Source organism: Myotis brandtii, unplaced genomic scaffold, assembly GCF_000412655.1.
Source record: "Myotis brandtii unplaced genomic scaffold, ASM41265v1 scaffold424, whole genome shotgun sequence".
Taxonomy (NCBI): Eukaryota; Metazoa; Chordata; class Mammalia; order Chiroptera; family Vespertilionidae; genus Myotis; species Myotis brandtii.
In genome coordinates this window covers 1,647,380-1,670,461 of record NW_005366245.1, presented here as the reverse complement: position 1 = coordinate 1,670,461, position 23,082 = coordinate 1,647,380, and the positions used below count along the sequence as shown (strand labels likewise).

The window sequence follows — 23,082 nt, the reverse complement described above, 5'->3', positions numbered from 1 at the left end:
CAAGGATGGAACTGGAGAGCATTATGCTAAGTGAAATAAGCCAGTTAGAGAAAGATAAATATCACATGGTCTCACTCATTTATGGGATATAATGAACAACATAAACTGATGAACAAAAACAGATCCAGAGACAGAGAAGCATCGATCAGACTGTCAAACCTCAGAGGGTAGGGGAGGGTGGGGGTAAGGGAGAGAGATCAACCAAAGGATGTATATGCAAGCATATAGGCCTAACCAATGGACACAGACACCAGGGGGGTGAGGGCATGAGTGGGGGGGATGGGAGGTAATGTGGGGATAAGGATACATATATAATAACTTAATCAATAAATAAAAACAGTCGTCGTAACCGGTTTGGCTCAGTGCATAGAGCGTCGGCCTGCGGACTGAAAGGTCCCAGGTTCAATTCCGGTCAAGGGCATGTACCTTGGTTGCGGGCACATCCCCAGTAGGGGGTGTGCATTTCTCTCTCATTGATGTTTCTAACTCTCTATCCCTCTCCCTTCCTCTCTGTAAAAAACAAAAAAAATTAATAAAATATATTTAAAAAAAACAGTCAAGTTAAAGTCTAGCTTCTTTCGAATGCTATTCAAAGTCCTAAAATATCCGTGATTCTTAGTATGCCCACTTATAATATAGGGTACTATTTGAAAGTAGCCCATGTTCTTCAAGACAATATTTTTAAATGTGATGAGCCTCAAATAATATATTCACAGAATAAATAGGATTAGAAACATACTAGTGTAGTAATATCTGCTAATTTCTACAACATTAAAATGGCTAACATAACAAAGAAACCACAATAATAATATAAAAAGTCTATTAAAATGTTTATGCTGTCAACCTGTGCTGCAAAGCAAAATTAGAGTAATCATAGAAATTATTGAATAGAAAACTTAACATAGTGGTTGGTCTATAACAGCTGTGCACCTATTAATCTATATATTTACATATTCTCATGTCAAATATTTTCTTCCCTTCTATCAGTGTATTTTCTCTTAATTATTCAGAATGGGTCTGGCAGCATTGGCTGATCATTTCAACTGACACTTTGGGAAGAAATAGAGTATGTAGTAAACACAATTAACATGAATTCAAATGAAAAAACTTAAGTAATGTGTGGAATTTAAGGTCACCTTTTCCTGCAGATCATTTTTAATAGCAGTACTTTCTTCATGCAGAAGAGTGTTTCTTGTACCATATGGTCACGCGATTCTCCTGAGGACCAGAAATGCTGAGGCTGGTCTCTTTGCATTAAACAAAATCAATTTTCCAAACTCCACTTATATTTGAATGTTGATTTTTGCAGTAGCAGAAAAGGACAGGTTCCTTTAGAAAGAAAAGCAGGTACTAATAAGATAAGCTTGGGTAACATCATAGCCATACAATTGAAGACATTTTAATCACCACATTTAGACTGATACGTGTTCAGTTAATTAGTCCACTTAAAAATCTGGTTAAATTAGGGAACTGTGAAATAATACATGTACAGCACAGACATTTTATATCAATACTAGCGGCCCAGTGCACGACATTCATGCACTGGTGGGGGATCCCTCAGCCCAGCCTGCGCCCTCTCCTAGTCCGGGGCTCTAGCAGTCTGGGACCCCTTGCTTCTTACCACCTGCCTGAGCGGAGACAGAAGAGGCTCCCACCACTGTCTCTGCACTCACCAGCTGTGAGCCCGGTTTCTGGCTGAGCGGTGCTCCCACTGTGGGAGCGCACTGACCACCAGAGGGCAGCTCCTGTGTTGAGCGTCTGCTCCCTGGTGGTCAGTGTGTGTCATAGCAATGGGTCATTCCACTGTTCAGTAGATATGCATATTATGCTTTTATTATATTATATAGGATAAAATATTTAAGTATATATGCATTTGCCAATTTACATGTGAATTCAATTTCTTTTCTTTGATAAGGGGTCTAATAATTGGTGTTCTTGTCTTTTTTGCATAAGCTGCTCCTATAATTTCTCACTTGTAATTTTTAAAGTAATGTGAGCCCTTTTAGATCACTATGATTTCTTTTTAAAGTCAGATATATTAAGATATGATTTTAGCCCTAGCCAGTTTGGCTCAGTGGATAGAGTATCAGCCTGTGGACTGAAGGGTCCCAGGTTCAATTCTGGCCAAGGGCACATTGCCTGGGTTGCGGGCTCGGTCCCCAGTGGGGGACTTGCAGGAGGCAGCTGATCAATGATTCCCTCTCATCATTGTTGTTTCTATCGCTCTCTCCTTCTTCCTTCCTCTCTGAAATCAATAAAGAAATATATTTTTAAAAGATATGATTTTATTAAACCAATAATTGCTGCTGTTTTTCCCACATCGAATTTAATAGTAACTTTGTCAATCCTGTGTAGCAAGCATAAAAATAGTTTTCACAGAAACACCTCTCAGTTTTTGCATCCATATTTGAACACTTCATATTGCATACATTATGAAATAATATTCATGAAACTAAATTCTACAGACCATTTGCCCCTAGGTATGGCAGGGGAATAAATGTATCAGATCAAATAATTTTAGGAAATGCTAGTGCATATCAAGTTATGCAAGTTTCTTAACTGAAGAATATTTTATGATATCTGAAAGAAACCTGACTTACATAAATGGGTTTGGCAGCAAACACAGCTTACCCAGCTGGTGGATGCTGAAGTGAGCAGACATGCAAGAAAATAATTAGCTACAAAATGTAGGGTTCTGTGAGTAATAATAAACCTGTTTTATAGCAGGAAATGAAGAACATTTGTTATCCAAAGCATTGATGAGATAAAAGCTAGTGAAGACATTCTTCTGTAAATTTGTTTTTGTTATGTCAAGGCTGCAAAATTCTGTGTCCTATAGGTATATCTGTTGAAGTATACGGAATTGTCTTCATCCATACACTGCAGAGTAAATAATTCAGAACTACTGTATTCTGGATGGCAAACAGCCATTCTCAAGGTCCCATCTATTTCTTTCTGTTGTCTTTCTTTTTCTGTTTCTTTTATTTCTCTTCTATTCTTTTTTTCCCCTCAGCTTATTTGGCAAAACTTTGTCATCTATAACTACATTTTTGGTTTTCACAATTAAGCCCACTTGCCCATAGATGTTGTTGATCTTCTTGGAAGTTCTCAGGGTAAAGATATTGCTAATCCCCTATCGAGAATACAGTAAATTTTGCTCACTTGGGAACTACCAAGAATAGCAAAGTTAGTTCCCAAGCGACTTTAAAGTTTCTACACAACAGCACATTTTGCTGATACAACAATATGATGAATGAATTACTTAAACACACATCTCCCTACAAGGTTATCTGAGGACAGTTTTGGTGGTAGCATTCAAACAAGTAAGTGTTTTGGCCTTACTGATGTGTAAGGCTATTTGTGGTCAGCAGATTTGAACCTTTGATATGTGTATTATACAAATTATTAGTATTTGTGAAACTGAGTTCCTAAAATTATTTCCCCATAATTAAAGGGAAGTAATTTTTTTCAGATCAATTAAATTTAAAAAACACTAGTGTTAGGCAAGTTTCTTGATGAATAACTTCAAAGTTTTCAATATCTAATTGATATTCTGCATCTCTCAAAGAGGGCAAAGTGTTAAACATATCCCAAGTTTACTTCATCTGCCAACTCTCTATTCCTGGATTACCTCATAGACTTTTAGGAACAATGAAATATTAAAGCAATCAAGCAATTGACTAAGGAGAAAGGAGAGATGAGTAGAAGGACCTTAGCTGGTAGCAAGTTCTACTTTTGTGATTGGGAAGGAAGAAAAAAAGGTCAAGAATGGGGCAAGTGTTATGAAGGGAGACTTTATGGTATTCTGAGTCGCTGAGTTAGAAAAGCCAAAGTAAAATTAAGTATAAGCAAAATTCAGTCGCTGCTACTTTCCTTGAATCATTTTCTTGTTATCACCATTACCATCAGCAAACCCAGGATTATGTGTACCTCTTCATAAAACTTGCCACTTATTTAAAACAACATGAGCATGAAGGAAAATCATCTAATTCTCAGTCATGGAGAAATGAAATGAGTGAGTATCAGTGTCTCACCAGTGACTCTTGGATGTCCCTGAAGTACTGAACATTTCTAAACCTCAGTTACTTCATCTGTATAACAGACTTTGCATTTAGATATTGAATATACATTGCAGAATTAGTATGGGCATTAAATAAAATGTGCAAAAGTGCTGAGCACTGTGTTTAATGCAGAGTGGACAAACAATAAATGCTACTTTTTTCTTTTGCTTATACTCACAACTAGAGGCCTGTTGCAGAAAGATTCCTGCAAGAATAGGGCTTCCTGCAGCCAGAGCGAAGCAGAGAAGGGAGCAAAACCCGCCGAGGTGGGCTTCGCTTCCACCTCCGCCGCCCCGCTTGCTTCCCTCCCGCCTCTGCCGCCCCACTTGCTTCTCCGCAGCTTCGCTCCCTTCTGCAGCGCTTGGCTTCCTTCTACGTTGTCTTCAGTCTTCCCCCTGCGCCTGCATATGCAAATTAACCGCCATCTTTGTTGGGTTAATTTGCATACTCATCTAATTGGCTGGTGGGCGTAGCGGAGTGACACTGATTTGCATGTTTCTCTTTTATTAGTGTAGAAGATATGCCCTCTCGGTTGCAACCATGGCCCACATTCTTAAAGGCAAAGTTAACCTTTTACTACTTATGCTTACTTAAACTTGTTAAGTGCAATCACCTTATTTTCTCTTGGGTAAAGGGAATCTTTTCAGGGCCAATTACTTAACTTCTTCTACAGAGGGCATACTTTCTAACTTGTTTTTGATACTAGAAATATATTGGGAAAAATAAGAAAAATAAGTGATTTACAAATCTGAGTTGCAGGCTGATAAAAGGCAGTTATTTATTCACAGAGACCTGCCTTCATTTTAACTTGCCGTTACTCCTTCATATTGAAGGAGCAGGAATTGTAGGAAAGGTGTGCCCATTTGTTTCTTGTCAGAGTTCCTTACGGAAAACCAAGGAGAAAAAAGCACACAACGCCTGACAAGATTACCTTGAAACCAGGAGAAATCTCTATTCCCACATTCTAATTACCTAAAAATAGTAGACCAGTAGGATAGTTATTGGATGACCAGATTTTAAAACATGTTTTCTTATTGATTATTTAGAGAGAGAGAGGTAAGGAGAGGGGGAGAAAGAGAAACATCAAAGTGAGAGAGAAACATGGATCCATTGCTTCCCAGATTGCCTCCCATATGTACCCCAACCAGGAATTGAATCCAAAACCTGGGTATGTGCCCTAACTGGGAATCAAACCAGTGACCTTTTGATGCATGGGATGATGCTCAACCAATTGAGCCATACTGGCCTGGGCTGAATGACCAGCTTTTTGCATTGAGTTTTATAATCCTGAATCTAAATAACATATGGAAAACCTGCCTAGCATGGATAACATTTGCTAGACAAGAGATAGTTTGCCTTCTTGAGAGATGCATGTGATTTACTTAGCAAGGAACTTGAGAACATACATGGGGAAGCAATTAAGCCAACTTGCTTATCAGTTGCTTTACCAACTTTATTGTAGTGCTGCTCCTTCAAGAATGTTCAGCTTGCAGAGGAGTAATTTATTTGCCAAACAGAAAGTAAATATTTATTGTAGCCCAGAAAAGATGCTTCATTTTATTGGCAGTCTATGGAACCATAAATGGCATTGGGTTATGCTGACCGAACCCTCTTCTTCAGGGTATATTTAATAGTAGTATATTTAATATGCTTGCCTTTCATTGTGGTAGAGGCTCCTGATGATGTTTAAAATATCCATGCACTCAGTGCACAGGGTTAACAACTGGAGCTCACTGCTATGTCTAATTTCGAGATTATGATATTTTCTTTCCCAGGAAGTTTTGTTTCCAGACGGTAACACTGAGTGGCGGGAGTGCCTTCATACTTCTACATTCCAATGCAGGTGGATGCAGCACCATAGTCCCCTGTCTCAAATAACCGTCCAGCTTGAACTGCCCACTCGTTTTTAAGGTTGGCTGAGAGAAGAAACTAAAACCTCCATGGTCTGGTAACCAGGGGTTGTCCTTATTTGTAACATGTTCCCCTTGGGCTGGGACACAAATCTGCTTTTAAAAACCCATCAGTACTGTCTGGAACAGAAGGCGAGCAGAGCCAATCAGATCTGACCAGAGTTTTGAAATCTGATGAAAACTTAAAACTTTCTAGTTGAAACTAATCCGGGCTTTGGTGAAGGGTTTAATTGTTCTGACCCTTAATCCAGTTTTCTTTTCCTCCAGTAAACAGGTTATTTTTGTGTGTATTTTAAGAATAAAGCTGGGATGTCATTGAGGGTTTATTGGAAAATACTTTTTTTCCCTTTTGATTTATTGAAAAGATCAAAAACACTGTGTTTATTTTTTTTTCTTAAATGAGAAACTTTGTACACTTTTATACTTCATGTGAGAAAGGGGAACAAGGTCAAAGAATTTTTCTAATTAACTGAATACTTTGATCTTTGGTCAAAAGCATCTAAAATCTAAAAGTCTCTGATCTATGCTGGACCTGTGGCAATGCTAAGAGCCCTGGTACATATTAGATTTGATTTTACTGCAGCGAGGCTATTGCAGTTTAAAACAACCTTTAATTTCATGCTTATTAACAATTTTATAGTTTGTTCCCCTTGGGATGCTTGTATTGTATAGAGGTCATGTTTTGGTCTGTTGTTTCCAGAATCTAGTGACACTGGACAGCTTAGTTCAATAAGTATAAAAACATGCTAAAGTAACCATAAACAGAGATATACTTGAAACTTTCCACTGTTAGTAATGTGAAACTACTGCAATGTACAGCTTGAAGACTTAAAACTGCTTACAGTTTGGATCATTCTTAAAACAACAGCAACAAACAAATAAAACCATGGGTGTTTAAAACATCAAAAATTTTACCTTAAGAGCTTTTTAAAAATATAAATTTCTTGGCTGCATTCTCAGAGATTCTGATTCACTTGTTCTGGATTGGACCCGGGCCCCCAGTTGTTTAACCTCCCCACCCCCACCCCCGATGTTCTGTTTGTGACCCCAGACATCTGTACAGCACAGTGACTGGAATAAAAGTCGGCGTTTCCCAAGTGTGTTCCATAAAGCACAAATTACTCGAGATGATTTGCAAAGAAAACTTCCCATGGTCATGTATATAAGGGATCCTCTTCATATTATCTTTTCTTGGAGGTGTTTTAGAACAACTTCTAAATATTAAGACTGAGAAGTCCTGCAAGGAGGAAATCTGTTTAACTTGGTTGGACCTGTAGTTTCTCAGATGCATTTGATTCTGGATAATTTTTTATCACATCTTATCTCTAGACCATGAAACCTATTTTCTGTAGAACATCCTTTGAGGAATGCTGCTAAATGAAATTTGACAAGATCCAAGTTATTATTTACATCAATACTGCATTTGTGATTATGATGCTTTTCAGAATGTACAATTATCAAAGCTACTGAGAATTATTTTACCTTGCTTTAGAGTATTTCTGTAAATGGAGTGTTTCTGTTGACTAATGAACGTGGCAAATAAAACGAAACACTAAAGAGTCACACTATTTGTGTCTGATTTATTTTCTTGTGGCATGAATTAATTAGGAAGAAAGCAAATAAACAAACAGTTACTCAATTAGCTTGTTTTAGTGGTTTAGGTGACACTTCCCTAAAAAGAAGAGTGGTTCTGTGAAGCAACATTATTAAAATGCTCTTGTCACGGTATTATTAAATATCTGCTGAATTGAAGTTTACAAGTAAATGTATTTGTTGCTGAGTGATCTTATGTCACAAAACTTTAAAAATAGACTGGTAAAATAAAACAAATTACAAGTCTTAATTGTTGTCTTTAATTGGAGAATCAAACCTAAAATTATGCCTTGGTCAGTGTGTCTCAGTTGGTTGAGCAGCATCCCATGCACTGAGAGGTCGCAGGTTTGATTCTGGGTCAGTTTGATTCATGGTTGGGGCATCAGTTGAAGCTCAATTCCTTGCAGCTCGATCCCCAGTAAGGGGCCTGTAGGAGGCAATTAATCAATGGTTCTCTCTCATAGATATTTCTCTCTCTCTCTCTCCCTCTCTCAAATCAATTTTAAAAAATCTAAAATTATGCTCAGGGGATAGAGAATTTGTCAAAATAAGTTACTTGATTCTCTCTCATCGATATTTCTCTCTCTCTCTCCCTCTCTCAAATCAATTTAAAAAAATCTAAAATTATGCTCAGGGGACAGAGAATTTGTCAAAATAAGTTACTTGATTTTTTTTTTATTTAATGTGATATGCTCAAAGAAGTTTAAGTTACATTTAATTTGCATTTTTCTAGCATTAGGAAAAGGGTCGAGAAGCTCTGGGTCTGTAGGTAGAGATACAATCACAGTTCTAAGAAAGGAAGCATTTCCTTAGCATTGTAAAATGTTAGGAAAAAAGTAAGGCAAAGAATAATCAGTTTCACCTTCCAGAAAAGGACAAAGAAGAGTGACTTATTAAACAGCATTTTGTTAGGTCACGTGGGCCAGTCACTAAGCTAGGCACACTATGTGCATTATTCGTTTAAGTAGAAGAGCTATTCTTTAAATCCTATTATACTTACAGACAGATTATTTATTGTTTGGACTGATTTAAAGAAAACTAGTTGTGATAATGGACATTTTTGTACCCTACTAGAGGCCCGATGCACAAAATTCATGCACTTGGGAGGGGTGACCTGCATCCTCTCACAGTCCAGGAGCCCTTGGGGGATATCCCACTGATGGCTTGGACCCGCTCCCCACCTAAGCTGTCAGTCGGACATCCTTAGTGCTGCCACAGAGGCAGGAGAAGTTCCCGCCACCACCACTGCGTTCACCAGCTGTGAGGCTGGCTTCTGGCTGAGCAGCGCTCTCCCTGTGGGAGTGCACTGACCACCAAGGGGTAGCTCCTGAATTGAGCATCTGCCCCCTGGCAGTCAGTGTGTGTCATAGTGACATTCTGCCGTCTGGCTGAAACTGGCTCTCCAACATCCCCTGAGGGCTCCCAGATTGCAAGAGGGCGCAGGCCAGGGCAAGGGACCCCACTGGTGCACGGTCAGGGCCAGGGAGGGACATGGGAGGTTGGCCAGCCAGGGAGGGACCTTGGGAGGGCTCCAGGGCATGTCCGGCCCATCACACTCAGTCCCAATTGGCTGGACCCTAGCAGCAAGCTAACCTACCAGTTGAAGTGTCTGCCCCCTGGTGGTCAGTGCGCATCATAGCACATAATGATATGTTAAGGCAGTTGAGCAGCTTTAACATATCATTAGCATATTACGCTTTGATTGGTTGAATGACTGACCGGATGACCGGACACTTAGCATATTAGGCTTTTATTATATAGGATCTATATGCACACTAGACACGCTCTTTCCCTGTTCTTCCTTCCTCTGCCTCATCCTCCCTTGTTCCAGTTCTTTTGTCCCTTTTAAAAATACTCCTGTGCTCATCACCCAGTGAGATTCATGAAAATGTTAGCATGTAAATGAAGAGCCGGGCTCCCTTGTGCTCTGTGGAGAGATCATTCCCCTGCATCCGGTTTCTATTGAACATCTGTCTTCTTCCTGAGCTTCTGTTGCACATTATTCTTAAATACATACAAAGAGCATTTTTTTTCTGAAATTATGATAGCAGGACTGTCAGAAGCAATCCATTTCCCACTCATATTTAGTGAAGCAAAACAAAATAAAACTTCATATGCCTGGTTTCAAGTATGTAGATGATCTGATATTGTATACATGGGTTGCTTTCCACATTTGATTCACCTTGGTTGGTTTTATGATGCTGTCACCCAGGTGCCAGTTAGTACACTGGACATCTGCCAAGAAGGAGCTGAAATAAAGCCACCGTCTTGTTTTCTTGGCACCAAGGTCACTGCTAAGCTGTATTTAACATGGTGTGCGAGGCCAAAGACATTGTTTAGTTCAGGAGCTGTATTATATGCAGGAGCCTTACAATAAAGAGATAATGTGCAGGCTTTTTTTAAAAAAAATTCTTTTCCACTCACCTTGTAAAAGAAAGAAAGTGAAAACCTATTAAAGGTATTTCAGAATTATAGCTTACCACTACTAGCATACAAAGTGTACATTATAGATTTTTCCAGCATCATAAAACCCATCGTTCATATACAAAAGCTGCTATATCACTCTCTGGTACTTCTTATATTCAGTGAAATGATGATGATCACATCATCTGGAAGGGAGGTGTGTGCTCACTTGGCAGAAATGGGGGTTTAGATCTCCAAGTTTCATCATTACTAGCATTGGAGTTGTTTAGTGCATAGTATCGGGCATTAACATTATCAGCATTATTGGAAGTTAATAATTGATTCCTGGCCAAAATTCATGAAGAGAGGGATATGGGAGGCGTGGCTAAGCTAACTGAAATGGGTGCTGTCCTATATGTAACAGGATCCCCTCACCCACTAGTTCACTCTCTTCTTTACGAATCAGAGTCATTTTAATTACTTTTATTTTAAATAAGGGAGAAGTGTAAAGTTCTGGCAGAAGGGTACACATTGGTGGGAAAGGACACTGAATATGCAAGAAGCTGACTGATTTTTCCATTTTTATTATAGAAGCAAAATGAATAGAAAGTTAAACCTGATTTGCATGAAATTTTGCTTGCTCAGACGTCTTGCTATGAAATAAGTACTCTCAGTCTTGAGGAAAACCTGAGTTCCCATATTGGATTTTCAAATTACCACTGTGTTCCTTCAGAGTTATTAATATATTCCTAGTGTTAATATATTTCTAGGTTCTAAGAAAAAAAGCCCCACTGTGGCCAACTTATCATTTGGCATTTCGGTAGCTGCCAACTTACAAATGGATAGCCAAATAAATCTAGTTTATTTTCTTTAAAAATTTACATCTATCTCAATTTCCAATATATTTTCTCATTCGACTCATTTTATAAAACCTAAGTAGACATATTTAAATGAATTTGATTAAAAGAAATATTATCTTGATATTTATCAAGGATCCTGCACTTTATACTCTTTTTTGAAATTGATTTCCTGGATGATTTCAACATTATATATTTTTCTCTTTTCTATTAGCTCATGTGTAAATCAATTCCTGTCTGTCACATAATTACCAGCCAAGGTGTACATGTGTGGATATGTATGAGGGTCTGTGTGCATTTCTATGATGTGTATATCTATATATGTTTGTCTGTGTGCATGTTAGCATTGTATTTACCCACAATGTCCCTGATTTCATTAGGATTAGAAATTTGAGATCTTATATTTATTAATTTTCCCCACTAGATGACACACTACTTATGAACAAGAATTGTGACTTAATCATCTTTGTATCCATGGCTCTTAACAAGTGTGGTGCCTGACATGTAGTGTTGCCCAGATGAACTCATCTAAAAAATGATGCCTTGTCGGTACTCTCCTTTTTTTAAAATATATTTTATTGATTTTTTACAGAGAGGAAGGGAGAGGGATAGAGAGTTAGAAACATCAATGAGAGAGAAACATTGATCAGCTGCCTTCTGCACGCCCCCTACTGGGGATGTGCCCGCAACCAAGGTACACGCCCTTGACCGGAATCAAACTTGGGACCCTTGAGTCTGCAGGCTGACGCTCTATCCACTGAACCAAACCTGTTAGGGCTACTCTCTCTATCTTGAGCATCTTCTAATAATGGGACAGTTATTTGCAAACAATAATCCTGGGAAAAGATGGCAATATAAGGAAGAACTAAGCAAGGCTTAGGGAAATGGGACAAAAGAGAATGCTCTTGTCAGGGTAAGGGAGCTTCTCAGAGTATGGACATAGTCTGGAGGAAGTCCAAAGCCTGTGGTAGTCAACTCAACCCAAGACAGCTTCCCTATAGAGGCAAGGTCTTCAACAACACTGAATCCACATGAGCATAGAGTTCTTTCCGGTCTGCAACACCACCTTCACTTTGAGACTACTGATCAAAACACAGTTCAAGTTCTCCTGCTTGCAGAACCTTCTTCCTGATAACATGTTAGTCTTTATTCCTTTCTTAATAACTAACACCCTTTATTCTCTGTAGCATAAAGGATTGCACCTGTGTTCAGTTCATACTTTATAATTTTCTTAATTCATGCTTAATAAGATCATAATGTCCCAGTGGGAAGAGCATGCCATGAATTCCCTTTTATATTCCTCACAGTGCCTTGGCAGTACAATTACATAAAGTTTAAGTAGGTGTGGTATTAAACTAATTGTAGGTTTATTATGTTTTTCCTTTGCACTGAAGTTGCTATGTATCTAGGCTTTTAGAAATAAAGAGAATGTTGTGATTGAAAGGGTGCAAAATGCATCTCCTATCCAAACTTAATTGTATTAATTACAGTCCCAACTGAAAAAGGCAGCACACTCAAATTAGGATAATTTGAAGAAGGTTTCTATACAAAGGTATCACTTAGAAAAGTGTGGGTGAGGTGTAGGGGGATTGCAAACAATAGTGGAATAACCTGGGCTCCCTCATAATGAAGGAGCTTTTCCAGGCTGCTGTCTAAGGGACAATGACAGAGTAGGACTCAGAAGAAGAGTGCCATTGAGAACAGTCTTCTGGGGAGGGAACTGATTTCTGATCAAGATACAGAGCCAACCCAGGACAACTCCAGAGCTAGGACCCAGGGATACAAATACCTGATGTCATGTTTCTTCCTCCTTGCTATCTCCTGCCATGGCTACCTATTGGCCAAACCCTGTGAAAAGCTATAGGGATGGGAGCCGACTACTATCATCTGTACAAATTAGTCTCTATGGCAGGGAGCTCGGTGGAAAAGTACAGAGAGCGTATTTGAAAGGGTATATGGAAGATAATCTGGCACATTATCTCTTACTGGAACCTAACATGATATGTGAAATTTGGTGCCACTAAGGGTGTTATTTTCTTTTAAAAATCAGTAATAAACACATACATTTTAATTCAGTAAGTCAAATGCCTATGTTATGCCACTCCACTTGAATTATAAAATAATGTGATATGTGCTATACTAGAGATAGGTACAAAGTGCTGTGGGTGACGGGTGGGGGCAACTTTACTTGGAGAGTCAGCAAGGTTTCTCATTTGGGTGAGATCATTAAAGATCTCAGTGAAGAAAGGAAGAAGGAAATGCTATGAAGTGAGTACGGGTGAATTATAACAAAGCATAGCATGACCCTGAAGAAACCAAGAGTAATGGGAGGTTGGACTTTGAAGGTCAAACTGAAACCTGTATAAACCACAACTCTGCCATTTATTAGCTATGACTTTGAGAAATGAATAAAACCTCTCTGATGCTCAATTTTATAATCTCTAAAACAGGCAAAGTAATTCCTCACAGGTTACTTTTACTGATTAAATGAAATAATGTATAAAAAGTGCCAATAGTGACGAAAATTATAACAAAGCATAGCATGACCCTGAAGAAACCAAGGGTATGGGGAGGTTGGACTTTGAAGGTCAAACTGAAACCTGTATAAACCACAACTCTGCCATTTATTAGCTATGACTTTGAGAAATGAATAAAACCTCTCTGATGCTCAATTTTATAATCTCTAAAACAGGCAAAGTAATTCCTCACAGGTTACTTCTACTGATTAAATGAAATAATGTATAAAAAGTACCAATAGTTATGCCCTGTTGTTAGGAGCACTCTCTTTAGACTCAGAGACTGTTATTTTCAAATTTTCATTCTAGGTTACGAAGTAATAACTTGTTATTAGGCTGATAAACTATAGATAAAAATGGGTCAATGGGGGGACAAAAGGGGGTTATAGGTAAATTCTTTCAACAATAAAGAATTATTTTAAAAAGTAAAAAAAGAACACACACACCTAATCATCAACAAAATAACTTTCCATCTTGGAGTCATAAGATAACTTTTGCCTTGGGTGGTAGGTCACTTATAACAGTCTACAAGCAATCCATCCCACTGTTTCCCTTTTATGGTTGTTCTCTGCTGACATCCAGTTTTGCTTCTGAATATTTCCCCTGTCTCCTTTGCAATATGTTGTCAACCATCAAACGGTCTTCCTACGTGAGTTTCAATATATTTTAAGTCTAGCTTGTGTGCATATTAAAGAGCAATAAGTAATAACTTTTCATGAATTGTCATATAATTCTTCAATCTCCATTCATTTATTCAAGAAAGATCTTTCAACAACTATTATAACTAGTTCCTTCACATTTTCTGAATAGGGTCATATCTAAGATATTGAGTTTGCTAACTATGAGGTATTTATAGATTCTACTGAAGAGAAACCCAGTGACCTTGATTTAACCTTGTTTTCAACTACAAAACATTCTTCTTCCATGGCTTTATATGCCTTTTCTTTTTCTATCTTGGTGAATCCATATGCACATGTGTGTGCCTATCCACTTATTTTATGCCTTTGCTTCCAACCCCCACCTTCCAACAAAAAATATCAGGAAAGATAACACGTATCTATTACCTCTTTGGTGGCTTTCTTACATTATATTTGAAAAAGAATGCCATTATTTCTCATTGGATGCTTTTAGGAATATGGCTTCTGTTTAACAGTATGTCCATCCATCTGCCAATCTGTATTCAGAGTTTAGCCAGATTTAGCTTGATAATTATCTATGAATCAGACTGCATGCCCCAAACAGCAGCTGGTTTACCAACTTCTAATGCTACTGCATAGACTTGTGGGTATTCATTAAATGTTAATTAATAATGGTATACTGAGTTGAATTAACTTGTGGAGTCTGGCTGATTACTCTTTAATTTAAAATTATGAGATACACAGCATCAATCTATCAGCAGGCAGGATCTAATTTTAATTTACTTCATGTGCCTAGAAAAATTGCTGGGCTTTAGGAAGTTAGAGAAGTGGATATTTGTATTAGATTTGAAAGATATTACATAAAAAATGATACAATATAAAAGGTCTGACAGCTTTATCTAGGAGCTTCTCCTTGCCTTTGTTTCCTCTCAGGTAATGTAATGAGTATTTACCCACTTATTATAGCCAAACTGTTAGATTTCATAATTTTTTTATAAATTAAAAAATGTACTTCTATTATTTGGATTACACACACACACACACACACACACACACCACTTGGTTTTAAGCCATCCTTTTACCAAGTGATTTGCATCGATGCAATTCGACATCCTCATTTAATAATAATGTTTCTATCTGATTTAGCAACCCTAAATGCATGGCTATTAAATTGTATATGCATATGTGTTTATTTGAAAAGAAATCATCCTAAAATGTGTTCATAACAGCAATCTGAGAATTAAAAAGGGAAAGTCTACTCAGTCCTTCTGACAGTGTTAACCTTTCTAACTTAATATACAAGGGCTTGGATTAGGAAGCAGATATGGAGTAGTATTCTTTATAGGAACTTCATGTGAACAACATGTGACCTTGTGGCCCTGACTCCTTTTGTAGGTTCTTGGAATTATTTGTAAATAGAATGAGACAATTAAGTTTTCCTTCTCCAGTGAATAATCCCCATAAGTATACAACATTCTATAATACTTCTCATCTTACATACCATTGTCCCCTAACTCCAGACATAGGTTAAGGAATTAGCAGAATGAACATAGAGACTCTTTTCAACACTGATTGAGGAAATGGCTACACTTGAGGAAATCATAGAATTAGTGTGTAATGTGTTTATATCAAGCAAATTAGGGAAATTCACAAGTATCCTTTTTAGTGGAATTAAAAATATTCCTGAAACACCAATGTTTTTGAAAGTGTTGGGGTTTTGACACATTGTACAATTGTGTGCTCGGTGAAGCAGTGCACTTTTACCTGAAGGGCTGAGTTCAAATTTCAGACCCGTAAGACAAATTTTATGTCTAACCCTCCCAAACATGCACACTAGAGCTCACAACACCCAGAAAATCATGAACTGTGAGAGTTAAAGTACAATGGACAGTGAAGTGTTCTAATTGCCAAGTTAATTTTAATTGCTTAAGAGAACAAAATTCAAACTGAATCAAAGACTTTTTCAAAATTTTATATTATTAGAATAATTACTAGTTGCCATTTCTTGGTTGGGATAATTTAATTACAATCAATCATAGTATTTTATTTTAAATTTTAGGTTATTTTGTATATACCAAGACATTCTATAAAACTGCTGCTGTGTAAAGTTAGATAATTAACACTGTGACAAATAAAACTAATATTGTATAATAATATTGTCCCAATTAAATTAAGTTGCCAAAAATCTCCTATTGCACAAATATTAAAAATTGTGTCCAAATTAATATAAAAAAATTTAGTTTTGAAAAATGATTTATGAATTTAACACCATTCCTTATTTTGCCCCCAGGCAGACCTGTGAAGAAACTTACGAGCTGCTCAGTACTAGTTCTTTTGTTTTCAATATCTCCTAGATGTTTTACATATTTTTAACAAACTGTTAACAAACTTTTGGCAGAAATCAATTATGTTAATTGCCAGATTTTACTAAAGATTCCGAAGAGCATGAGGGATTGTGAGCATAGCTTTATTAAAGAAATGTGAATGAATCTTTACACCTCATCTCTTCTACATTTTTTTCCTCTCCAGTGAATAATTCATAAGCATATAACATTCTGTGATATTTCTCATCTTAAACACCTTTGTCCCCATGACTCTGAGAGCCATCCACTGCTCCTCTCTACATTAAAATGCCTAGAGGGGTTGTTGATATTGGCTCTTTCTGTTTTCTGTGTTAGTCTGGTCAGTCTTTCAAGGTCACCAATAATCTCCATGTTGCCTAATCCAATAATCTCTGTTTCCCTAATCTAGTAGTCAGTACTCAGTTCTCACTTTATTTAACTTCTCAACAGCATTTGACTCACCTGATCACCTTCTTCACCCAGCCTTTCTCGTTTCTCTTCCTACCTTTCTGGCTGCATCTTCTCAACTTATTTTGCTGATTCCTCTTCTCAGTCTATAAATGTTGGAGTTCACTTGAACTTTATCTTGCTACAGTATTCCCAAGAGACCCCATCCAAGTTCATGTTTTAAAATACTATCACCTTGATGACTGTATCTGCCATCCAGACCTCACTTCTAAACTCCAGCCTTTGTTTTGTTCACTGCTATATCCTGAGAAGCTAGAATAATAACTGGCACGATACAGGTGCTCAGTAAATATGTGTGGGATAAATGAATGAGTGCTCTGCTTTACGTCCCAGGGTTATTGTAAAACCAAATGAATAAAGGAATATAAAAGTAATTTGTAAAATGTAAATCACCCTGCAGTGTCAACTGATATTATCACTAATCTTTCAAGTTTGTACTATTCAAAAACAATAAGAGGAGTGGGATACTAGGAGATTTTTAAAATAGATTTCAGCATTCTAATCTAGATCTTCAAGAGTGGCATGTCTCCCCAAATTTAGTGTTCTATTTCACTCATCAAACTCTGGGTGTCAGGGGAAGACGTATATTGACACTGTATTTAAATACAAAAAGAAATGTTTGCTCTGATTAAGTATGGTATCTTTAATGCATGAGGCCCACAAATTTGCTAGACTCCATAATCCCAACTTGAATGACATGTCCTTGCAAAACTAGTTGCAGAGTGTTAATCATTTACAATGCAAATAAGCAATTAGATAAGTTATATGATCCCTAGCTTTAAAAGTTAGTACTTTCTGGCTGGCTGGCTGGCTATGACTGAAAGAATAAAACATGGATACAAGCTAATAGGATGAATGTAGCTGAAATACATGGATTCTAAAATGTATAGCCTCTGCCTATTAGAGCAAATTCTCTTACAAGGGTGGTTCTCAAACTTTATGCTTGCATCAGAATCCTATAGCAGGCATTTTAAAGAACAGATTGCTGGGTCTCACCACCAGTTTCTGATTTGGTTGGTTTGGGCTTGGGCCCAAGCATTTGTAGTTTTAACAAGTTCTCAGATGCTTCCTATCTTCCTAGACATGTAGACTAGAGTTGCATCACACTTTGAGAAACACTGCAATAGAGGGTTTACTGGCATAGTCATGGGAAGTATAAATTTCAATATATCAAAAAATAACCCCAAATTTTCTAATATTTCTCATTATTTAAGTCATCATTTGTAGTAAGGTACCTCCTCATAGAAAAAATGCTTTTGATTTTTGATTTGTCCAAGTCAGCAAACTCTGCCTTGTTTCTTTGACTATGGATGGTATTCCATATATTACAAGTTGTAAATTATTGCATTGGGACTTGCTTTCCCTTGGCTCACCAGTCTGTATCATCTTTGTTGGACTAAACTGATCTGACTCTACAGGTAACTTATTCTACCTGTCTGACTTCTATAGCAATCAGATAAAATTTTGAATTCATTGATCTCCCAAACTAAGCCAAGATCAATTAGAAGAGGACTTAAATTCTAGATACCTTTGCTCTGCCAAGAAAATGTTTTTTCTTTTATTTCTTGGGAATTTTAATCAGAATTTAATAAGATGCTGAAAAGGAAGTGACTAGATTCTGAGTCTCTGACATAAGTGAAAATCAAAATATATTGTAGTACTTAAATTGAGATCTTATTGATGGCCCAGTGCAATATGGAAAACAAATACCTAAAATGTAATAAATTATATCATCTTTATAGTAATTGTGCTCTGCCAAATAGTTTTTTTTGAAAGAATAAGTCCAAGAAATGTGAAAAATTAGTGGAAATATAAACTACTAGAGGCCCGGTGCATGAAAATTCATGCACTCATGGTGGGGGGGCGGGTCCCTCAGCCCAGCCTGCACCCTCTTGCAGTCCAGGAGCCCTCGGGGGATGTCCACCTGCCGGCTTATGCCTGCTCCCCCGGGAATCGGGCCTAAGCTGGCAGTCAGACATCCCTCTGGCAGCCAGGGAGCCCTGCAGGGAGCAGGCCTAAGCTGTTAGTTGGACATCCTTAGCGTGGCCGCAGAGGCAGGAGAGACTCCCGCCACCACCGCTGCGCTGGCCAGCCATGAGCCAGCTTCTGGCTGAGCAGCGCTCCCCCTGTGGGAGCACACTGACCACTAAGGGGCAGCTCCTGCATTGAGCATCTGGCCCCAGGTGGTCAGCGTGCATCCTAGCGAACAGTCGTTCCCAGTCTTTCTGCCGTTAGGGCCAATTTGCATATTACCCTTTTATTTTACAGGATTCTATCAAGGTCTTAAAGATTTTGTTAATCATTTATAAGTAAGTATATCACAATTATGCTTTTAAAAACATGACCAATATGAAAATCAATATTTACTTTAAAAATAAATAATAATTACTTTCCTATAAAAGGGTTTTTCTTTACAAATATATTCAGAATATTTGCCCAAAGGTAAGCTATCTTCCTGCATTTTAAAGACTTCAAATGACAAATATTTACTATATTAAAAATTTAGGGGGTTAACATTATTATGCATGTCAATAATAATCTGAGCAGAGCATCCTATGTTCCAAGTACAATTCAACATATTTTGTGGTAATTTTTCATTCAATTGATTCACAATAAAGCTATGAGACAGGTGATGTTGTTACCCTCAATTAAAGATGAGGGATCTCACAGCTAGTCAATGACTAATTTGAACTTGAAGAATCTGGTTTCATTGTTCCAATTTAGTAATTTTTCAGTATTTCTTTATAAGCACGTATATATTTTTGTAATTTGATCCAGGAAGCACTTTTGCTCACATCTTTGGATTTTTTTATAGTGAAGTTTGAGGCAAGGCAATCAGAAATAACTAGTATAGTATAGAATTTTTAGTTCAGTGCTTTCTCTGTCTGTAGACAACTAGATAGATTTCCAAAAACCAAATTATTTCTAAATTTAATTATTAGAAATCTATCATAATTAATAAGTGCTCATCAATCTATAACTGGTTAACAAGTGTGCATTTATATATATGTATAAATGTAACATTTATATAGCTATTTTTACCTTAAACATAAGTTAGCTATATATTATAGTATGATTTCTTCTTACAAAGAGATTATGAACTACTATGGGGTTATAAGAAATCTGTAAAACAGTATTATAAAGTACACATGAAATTAAAATGTAGCACTAATTTTATTATAATGCAAAATAATATTTAGTAATTGGTTTAGTGTGTGGTACTGACTACAAAATACAAACAGAACAATTATTAATGCCACTGGGCTCTTAATTCTCATATTCTAGTTTAGGGATTTTAAAATATTCAAAAATCTAATTTTAGAGTAATGCAACTTTTCTGCATTGGATTATGGATTATAACTCGATTATACTGAAATTTTGCCCTTCTGATATTTTTGAAATTAACCTTTGAGGAAGACATACTTGGAAAAATTTTAATTGGGAAAACACACCAACATTCTTAATTTTCAAATAATAATATCTCTATAATACCCAAAACAATATGAAAAAACTAAATATGATATTGAATGTGACACCCATTTTTCTCTGCCCTTATTTTATAACTTATGTGCTGTTTTATTATTTTGATTGTTATTATTTATTAAGAAGTGATACTATCCATAGAAGCTTATAATTTCATGTAACTGATTGTTTTCCAAGTATCAGTTTCCATAAAAGAAAAGTTGTATTTTTCCATCTCAGTAATTTTCCACTGATATGCTTCAGAATTTACTTTATATCTTGCAATTTATCATTAGAGTTCTACTACCAATAAAGACCTAAACTAAGTTTTGAGAAAAGTAATGCTTAAATTAAAAAAAAAAGACTTTGCAATTGTATGAGTGAAATTTAATAACCCAACTTAGAACATTAAAATAGTTTTCTCTTAACTATAATAAAACAGAGTATAATAGGTCTGGTTTAACCTGATTTGTACCTGGGAATGAGGAAACAGTTCACCCTTGAAATTATTAACAGTATCAGAGGTATTCGCTGAAAGGTCCTCAGGTCTGTTCATGAACTGTTTGGAAACTAACCCAAATGCCTATGACCACAGTTTCCCTGGAGCAAGTTGTTTTAAAATTCAAATACAAACAAGTAATTCTCTGTATCTCTTTAAAGGTTTGTTTACTCAAGATGACACTCATATAAATACATCACTTCTAAGTAATTGTTTGGCTTTGTAGTTCATAATTTTGACAATTTACAATAATTATTTTCATAGAAAAAAAAAGAACAAACCTGTTTTGGTGACTATTTTTTTGGAAATTTCCACACAATAAATTCAGTAAAATATTTATTTAGATATTTTTTTAAGAAAGGTAATACACATAATAGTAGCAGCCCCCTTTGTACTGAGGAGGTCCCAGTTACCTGGTGTCTTCTGCACTTTGAGCAACACTGGTCTCTTGTCCCAAACCTTCCCTTGGGGAAATGCTCTGGGTCAGCGTGGGGGAGAGAGGGAGAAGGTTAGAGGAAAATTAGTGAGAGTTCACAGTGAGCCAGCTTAGGCAACACTCAGTGAGGGTAATGATAATTATCTTCAGCTCATGTTGGCTTTTTTTATTAGTGCTTTCTTGACTATATGATTCCTATCATTTGTTCTTTTCAATAATTTTTTATGATAATAAAATAATATATGGTAGAACATCTGAAAAAAACACCTGTATTATGTAACAACAAATGGGTAAATATCTGGAAAATGTAGAAAAGAACAAAAGAAGAGAAAAAATTTTTTCTAATCCTAACATTTAGAGATAACCATTGTTAACATTATTGTGTATTTCAATCTAGTATCTTATTTATCTGCTGTCTACTTATATGGAAATTGAGATAATATATATAAAGTTTGTATACTTCCTTTTGTGTAATAAAAACTCATATTAACAAATATTCTTTAAAACCCTAATTTAGTGACTGCATTATAAGGAATATTATTCATACTCCTATAAACTATGAGTATGTATATGTTGGAACACCATTTCCAATACTTCTCTTAAAAATTTAAAAAAGTATTTGCATCCATGGTCCAATGTCTCAGTTGGTTGGAGCATTGTCCCATGCACCAAATGGTTACAGGTTTGATTTCTGGTCAAGGTATATACCTAGGGTTTAGGTTCGATGTTTCTCACATCGATGTTTCTCTCTCTTTCCCCTTTCTTCTCTCTCTAAAAATCAATTAAAACATATCCATGGGTGAGGAGTAAAACAAATAATAATAATAAATTATTTGCAAAGTTGTTTATCAAAAGCTATTTTTAAAATATTATTTTGTAATTATTCATATAATTAATGGATATTTGTATTCCCGTTTTTAATTAACTGTGCTTTTATTTTAATGTAATTTTCTTTAGCCTGACTTTTAATATTAGATTAAACTTTTTCTTAGTCTATTAAATTCATGAAACTTTTCTTAATCTTATTTAAATTTTTGCAAAATCAAACCTGTCAATTATTTATTTTATTTCAGAAAATATGTTTTCTTTCTGGGAAAGAAAATTTTATATCTAATCCAAATATACAGAAGATCCCAATGAAATGTACAAATCCTTTCAATTACATACATAAACAAGTAAAATTAAATGGTGTAACCTACTTAGTTAACTTCAAATCACAAATGCTTGAAGTATTAATATTATCACCAAAGCATTGCTACCAATCTGAGTTAATATCTAAAAGTTATATATAATTTACCAATACATTGTGTCCTTTAAAATGTGTACAATCCACTTTCATAGAAAGCAGTATTAAAAATAAAACTACATAGGAATTTATGTTGAAGCAGAATTTAAGAATGGAGAGTGTATAATGGCTATAATATAGACATAAACATACAGATACATACATGTATGTGGATTGAAGATGACAATGACACTCCCTCCAGGGATAAATCTCAAAGCTGCTTTTTAAAACTTTACCTTTGGAAAGAATTTGAGATTCACAATGGTTAAATGGATCATTAATCCCCATAAAGGATTAACCAAGAGTAAAACTTGATTCACATGGTTGGAAGTCAATATTGAGTTTATTCATTTATTTAACCATGTATTTAATAAGTTGTTTTTGAGCCCCTTCCATTGTGAGGTGCAGTACCAGAAGCAGGCCTTTAGAACTGAAGGGTTGTGAATTAGAACAGATAGCATCTCCAGTTAGAAATCACATATTTTTAGTACAGAATATCTAGTTTATATCTACATAAATGTCTCCAGTTGTTTTCATCGCATTCTTACCAATGAGTCTGCATTCTCACTGAGACTAAGACTTTCTTCCTTAGTCTTTCCCCCTCTCTTGCTA

General features: G+C 36.3%; 1 protein-coding gene and 1 long non-coding RNA gene across 14 annotated transcripts in view; one reads left to right on the top strand and one right to left on the bottom strand.

Moving 5' to 3' along the window:
• Positions 1 to 22,687, bottom strand: part of LOC102264150 — a 76,798-nt gene extending 54,111 nt beyond the window's left edge. The window contains exons 1-2 of the long non-coding RNA XR_314038.2: positions 22,634 to 22,687; positions 21,163 to 21,227 (exon numbers count right to left, since the gene is read on the bottom strand). This is a non-coding gene — a long non-coding RNA (uncharacterized LOC102264150). The remainder of the gene's footprint in view (positions 1 to 21,162; positions 21,228 to 22,633) is intronic.
• The window catches only part of ARHGAP24 (Rho GTPase activating protein 24), a 523,018-nt gene that overhangs the window by 435,344 nt on the left and 64,592 nt on the right, over positions 1 to 23,082 (top strand). The window contains exon 1 of one of the 13 annotated variants that reach the window (XM_014545985.1): positions 3,943 to 4,015. The exons of the other annotated variants lie outside the window; for them this stretch is intronic. Coding sequence (XP_014401471.1) covers positions 4,012 to 4,015 — 4 coding nt within the window. The 5' untranslated portion in view covers positions 3,943 to 4,011. Of the gene's footprint in view, positions 1 to 3,942; positions 4,016 to 23,082 lie in introns of those variants that run through there. 13 annotated transcript variants of the gene reach the window in all.